This window comes from Cariama cristata, unplaced genomic scaffold (assembly GCF_000690535.1).
Source record: "Cariama cristata isolate BGI_N322 unplaced genomic scaffold, ASM69053v1 scaffold30671, whole genome shotgun sequence".
NCBI lineage: Eukaryota > Metazoa > Chordata > Aves > Cariamiformes > Cariamidae > Cariama > Cariama cristata.
In genome coordinates, this window is record NW_009601461.1 from 74 (window position 1) to 6,553 (window position 6,480).

General features: G+C 55.4%; 1 protein-coding gene across 1 annotated transcript; it reads right to left on the reverse strand.

Moving 5' to 3' along the window:
• Nucleotides 1–1,690: 1,690 nt before the first annotated feature.
• LOC104169534 (tensin-like) lies at nt 1,691–6,227 on the reverse strand (the record flags this gene model as incomplete). Its single annotated transcript, XM_009710473.1, has 9 exons — nt 1,691–2,019; nt 3,055–3,087; nt 3,442–3,510; nt 3,755–3,923; nt 4,003–4,074; nt 4,177–4,254; nt 4,814–4,906; nt 5,345–5,476; nt 6,141–6,227. Coding segments are annotated over 9 exons (878 nt in total), but the record flags the coding sequence as incomplete, so codon positions are not given.
• Between the last annotated feature and the right edge of the window lie 253 nt (nt 6,228–6,480).

A 6,480-nucleotide genomic window follows, 5' to 3' on the forward strand; every position in this document is an offset into this window, starting at 1 on the left:
CTCCTTAAAATTTCGTTAGCTTACAGTATTTCATCAGTATAGCTCATATATATATTATAGCTATCAAGGCAAGGGCAGTCCAAGGGAGACAAGCTCTCCAGGGGGGGCTGCAGTGCTATGTTTCTCATTTTTGCCCCCAGTAGACTATATCTGGGCCACTTTGCACTGAAAACTTATCCCAAAAAGCTCTTGGGGGGTGTGGGGGGACGGTATATTTGCACTAGAGGGCTCAGCAACAACCCTATGGCTCCAGCTGGACCATTCCCTCTGCCCCAAACCCACATGTGTGATTGAAGCATCTTCTGCCGCCTCCCCGGCACAGCGGGGCTAGGACCTCTGCCTGCTACCCCCCAACCATGATCCGCACCCCCCCCTTGCAGCAGCACAGGGGTCCTTCACCCATCTCGCCCCCCAGCTGGCCCTCCTCACCTCCCAAAGCAGAGGGAAAAGCCAACGGCACCAAATCCGCTGCAAAACTACTGTGATTTGGGGGTGTGAGCCCCCAGCCAGCTGGTTTTGGGGGTACATGCATGCTGAGCACGGTGGCTCTCGGAGGACCTGTTACCTCCCCACTGAGCCAAAGTTGCCCAGTGACTGCAGGTTGTTTCCTTTCCTATTCTCTTTTTTTTTTTTTTAATTTTCTTCCTTCTTTTTTTTAACGTGGCCTCCAAAATAAAAAGAGAAAAAAGCGCCTGAGTTACTTGTAGTCATTCGCCTTTCGTGCAACTTGAACGTCCATGCAATTTAAAAACTGCTTGCACATCTCCGAAGAGTGAGATAGGGGTAGCCACGGGTTCACTGCTTTGCACAGGGAACCAACCTGTGCCAGCATCCGCTATTATTATAACTATTATTATTATTACAATGTTTTTGTTTCCTTTCTGTTTTGTTTTTTTTTGTGTTAAGAGAACGTGTGACAGGCCGCAGGAGAAAACTGCCAAAGAGGACTAGCAATGGGAGGGAAAAGACGGGAGAGGAGGTAACTTTCTGCATCCCCCAGGGAGGTTCCCCGGGAGCATCTCCCTTCCCCAGGCACGGGGTTGCAGGAGCTCCCCCACAGCTCCTCGCAGGCTGGGTGGCACAAGCACCGCCAGGGAGGTGGGGAAATACCATGACCCCCCTCTCCAGGTGGACTCACAGCAGCTCACCTGTGACCGGTGCTGGGCTCTGGGTCAGCAATGGAGGTCAGCCTACGGCCAAGCTCCCCGGGGACAGGAGGGTTCAGGACCAAGCGCCCCCAAGCCCCCAGGAAGTTGCCAGGTGGCCAGCAGGTTTCGGGAGACGCGCAGGGGCGGGTGAGTACCCTCCGTTGCAGCCAAGCAAGGGTAGGTTTCTGAGGGCATCTCCTCCGGCATCCCACAGACCCAGCCCACATCGTTGTTATCGCCTACGGGTCATTTCAAACACACAGCAGATGTTCGCTGATGGAGCTGCTGGGATGGAGCTTCATCCATGGGTTTTGCCCGTTGTCTCTTTTTTTTCCAGATGGAAAACACCAGTCATGGTCCCGCATTCAGTCCCAAGTGGATGTCACCACTCAGGACCATGACGCCGAAGGCTGGGAACACACCTCTCAATGCCGCCTTCGTTTTGGTCACCTTCCCTGCGATGGGACATGCATCCTGTCTGGCGTGACTCTGTGGCTCTCTTATGTAGGTGCGTGGTTCTGGTTCTTCTATGTGTGTGTTTGGCTTGTGTTGAGTTTTTAGGGGTTTCGTTGGGGTTTTTTTTTGTTGTTTGCTGTTTTCCTCCAAAATTCCAACCCTTTTCCCCCCCGATTCACTTCCCTCTCCCACAATGCACTTCCTCACACTCCTTCTCGGATCAGCTCCAAGTCCTTCTCCAAAATTCAAGAATCACCCGCAAGTGCCAGCTCATCTTTTCTGGCCGGAGCCAAGCATGACCCTGGAGACAAAGTTGACGATGGCTGCAGCTGGCTGGTCTGGGTCCAGCTCGGCAAAGAGGTGGCAGATGTTGTCTGTGGTGCTTCCTTGCTTCCTGGCCACGAAGCCGAAGAGCCTGGGTGGGGAGAAGACAAGAGGCTCAGCGAGGCTTGCCAGCATTTCTCACCCAAGGAACACCACCACCCTCTTCCATCATGGTCTTGTCCACCTTCTTCTCTTTAAATCCACCTCACACAACACAGAGGGAGACATCCCAAACCAACCCGTGTGAACACCCATCTACTCTTCCCTTTGCTGCAGTTTCTTTGAAGGCCAGCACTGCATTTTCATCATCTCTTGGCCAAACACCCCTTGGCTCTGACCATCCCTGCCACTCTCCCTTAGACTGTCCCCAAGAAGGGACCTTCCAGGTGATCACAGCATTGCCTTGATTTGGGTGATGACTCTTGAAACCACAGAGGTGTGATGGGGTAGACTCCCTATAAAAGGAAGGCCACACGGGGACACGGGCAGCTGGGTGACACCATGCGGTATTTCTGTCTGTCTCTCCCCTGATGTATAAAATGTCCCTTTTTTTTTTTATTTTAAATTAGAATGTGCAAACTCAAGTTATAAATACGGGGGAACAGAATGTGAGACAAGCCAAGCCATGGCATTTCTAATTGGGGAGGGGAAATATCCCAGCAGCTGGACATCCTAATAAAAACCCCTTCGCTAACACAATGGCTAAAATTAGTGGGAATTCTCCCCTGGAAATGGGCTCAGCCAGCAGCTCTGTGCTCCCGTGGGTCAGGACAGGGAGGACAGGAGGAAAGAGAAGAGCCAGCTGGTGGCTGATGCACCATCAGCATAACCCCCAGCTCTGCTCCATGATCTGGCTCCCACTGACTCTGCTGGGAGAGTTTCCAGTTCAGCAAGGGCCATGCCTGCTCTGACCAGGAATTTGGGGCTGAAAGATGCTTCCTGAATCCCCAGGACCATGGTTGCATGCTTGGGTGAAACATTCCCGCAGCGAGGAGCTGAGCCCATCTCATGCATGGCCAAGAGGCTGCCCTGCATGGGGCATCTCCCAGCCAATGCTCAAACACAGGCAGGAGCCACCCCAACAGCAGCTGGGAGGAATCAGCTGAGAAGCACAGAGAGTACTTACTTGGCTGGACCGCTGCCATCAGTTTTAGTCCACCTGCAAGGAGAAGAGGAGGTGTGAGGGATGTTGCCTCCTGCACCCCACAGAGAGACATGGACATGATGGGGGCCACCGCACCAATGCTGGAGGGCCAGCCTGGCTTTGCACAGGCTTGGCTTTATGGAAAAAAAACCTGATGCACCTCTCCACCAGCATGAAGATGCTTGGAGACATCAAGAAGTCACCAGGAGAAGCTAGTGTTGCCCACAGTCTCCAAAGGGACCATCCATCCCTGCCTTCCACTGGAGCAAGGGGGACAGCGCAAGCAAAGACCCCACTGCCAGCAGCCCACGAGCCTGGGGGAGAGAAAGGGGCAGGGGATGTGTGCTCCCCCCAGGTTAGGGCACTCACTTTCGTTCCTGGGGGTCCAGGTCACAGAAGGTGACAGTGTTGAGGGGGTAGTGTCGTCGGAAGAACAATCTGAAACACAAGGCACGAAGTGTCAGGGCCAGGGAACCCCACCTCTCCCCCACCACAGCCCATCCCCACCAGCACAGGGGACACTCCCACAGGTCTCCCCTAGGATGCTCCAGGAGTTAAGGACAAAGCCCAGCCCTGCCCATGACCAGGTTCATGCCACCCCAGGGACATCCTTCAATACACTCCCTGGATCACAGCCCCGTTGGCTTTGGGGACCCAGGGACATGACCATGGGGGCTCTTACTTCCTCTGGTTGTCAGTTAAGGTGATGCCTTGTGCAGAGACTTTGAAGTGGACAATGGTAGCAGTGGGCGTGGGGTCGGCCACTAGCGTCTCGGCGACAGCCTTCGTGATGGCCTGGGGGCCTGTCAGCGACTCCATCTCCACCGAATTGATGAAGAGGACGTTGCAAGCTGGAAAGGGAGACAGCAGGCATGGGGTCAACCACTGCTCCAAGCCACATTTACCCCGCAACAATCCCTCTCTACTCACCCGCACCCTGTTTGAGGAGGTCCGTGGCCGAGTTGGTGGCCGATGCAGTGTCTTTCTTTTCCTCCATGGGATCTAGAAGACATGGAGTGGTTACTGCTGCTCCCTGCCTGGAAACCTACCCGATCCCCACAAGCTGTGGAGACAGATGCAATCCCTTCTGGTCCTGGCTCTTACCTCGGTCAGGAATGACCAGCTTGCAGGGCAGCGCCAAGGGCATGATGGAGTGCTGGTACACCAGAGCCGACAGACAGCCTGGGGAGAGAGGGGAGATGGTCGGTACAGGGCTGGGGACATGGGTTTCCCCGGAGTTAGGTCGTTGTTGCTCCGGATGCACGGGAACAGGCTTTTTAGTGGGTTTCTTTACTGTGGTCCTAATGCCACATGTGGAAATTCCTCTCCCTGAAACCACCGTACCCACGGCGGGCTCAGGGAGGGGGCAGAGACGCCAGGGACACCTTAGGAACAATGGATGGGGTAGAGGTCCTCGTGAAGCGCCTTGGAGCACATTAGCCATGGGATAAATGGAGCAAGGGGGGCACCCGCCCTCCACCCTGCCCAGCAGCATCATTTGTCCGACACGTGTGTGCAGAAAGCTACGTACCTGTGCGCATAGGCACGCTTGTGTGCACTCATGAGTGTGCATAACCCCAGAGGTTCTAAATGCCTACAGGACTCAGTTACACAGAGACAAGAGGCAGTAACAGAGGCGGGGGCTCTCCCAGACACCTGACAGCTCTGCTTTGATAGTCCAGGAAAGGCAAGGCTCTCCCAACCCAACCCCGCATGTGAGAAGCAGGCTGGGGACACTCACCAAAATTGGGCTCATTGGGGCATCCTTTTAGTTTCACACCCCGTGGGCTGGTCTCAATGAGGAAGTGCCTCACCAGCTCGTTGGTGATGTCTCCTGGGAAGAAATGGGATGTTCTCACACCAGAGCCACCCTCCTCCTCCTCCTCCTCCTCCTCCTCTGCAGCCGCACAGGTAAAGAGTGCTCCAGCTTGAGGGAGAGGTCCCTACCACTCCGTACACCCTCCTCAAATCCAGCCCTTTGCACAGGGTCAACCCCAGCCAGGCTCCCCCATGGTGTTGGTGGGCTGGGGAGGCTGCACCCATTTCACCGTGCCAAAGCCCAAGATGCAGATGCCCTTGAGCCCTCCGCAGCTCAGAGCAGAGGGTGTCTGGTGCTTCTCTGTGCCCTGGGAGGGGAGGGCTGGGAGGGAGGGATCCTGCCACATCAGCACATACCCAAGGGCACAACTGGCTCAGCAGACCCAGCTGCCCGCTCGCCCCGGACGAACGATGGAAAGCATCTCGGCGTGGGATGGAGAAGGGCACACAATACCTTTCTTGTTCTGCTGCATGACCGTGGGAGGCGGAGAAGCTACTTTCATGGCGAGGCCATAGGCTCCCCGGAAGGAGTGGCTGTCTCGGATGATGAAAGCCCCCGGCTCCCTGTCCTTCAGCAGTGCGATGGCTGCAGGAGAGAACAACAGAGCCGGCATGGCAAGAGCCAACGTGCCCTCCAAAACCAGCAGGTGTGGGTCGGGATGGGGCACCCCAGCTCCATGGCCTCGCAGCCGGACACCACAATGTTACCATCCTCCCTGCACATCTGGATGGGGTTCTTGAGTGGGTCTGTGGCGAGGCAGGGGAACATCTCCCCCCCCTCGCCTCTGCTGCCCTTGCGTGGGCATCTCAGAGCATCCATTCCCACACAGCCCAGCTCTTAGCAACCGAGCACAGGAGAGCAGGCAGGGAACAGGGACCAAACGCTGGAACCTCACCCCTTGTCCCCTCCTTGTTCTCCCCTCTTATTTCAGCCATGTCTCCAAGACTCCTTTGAGCTCTCTCAACTCAAGATCTGGGTGCTTTGCACCCCAAACTGCATAGATCCACTGCACGCTGCAGGGATCGGTGCTCCTCCACCAAGGGGAAGGTTTGGGGAGCCCACATCATGCAAGCCTGCAGCTGAGCTGGGCTTCAACCCCCCTCTGCAATGGTCTGAGCATCCACAATCCACCTTCACTCCTAACCCAGCCCCTAAGGGAAATCCTTGCTAATCCCTATGTCCCAGATACACCCCAGCTCCCGACCACGGCTCTCTCAACCGTATCCTTCAGCCTCTGTCATCCACTCACCCTGCTCCCTGGAGATCTCCGGTTTGTACCAGTACTTGGAAGTGTCCTGCACAAACTTGACATTAGCACGAGTCTCAGGGCTGATGTCTGCAAGGAAGGGAAGAGAAGACAAAAAGAAAGTTAAAAGATGCTGTATCTAAAACTCCACCTGAGTTTTTAGCAAGTCTGGCTAAAGCATTAATACCTCCACCTCCTTTCAGCCCCATCACTTTGCTTTAACCTCAACCCAATCCTCCATACCCAAGCAGGCTGATCATCACCTAGAGGTTATGGGGCCGCTGGGCACCTAAAGCTAAATTCAAGCCCAACGGCCCTCGAAGGGCTGTGCATCGGATGAGCC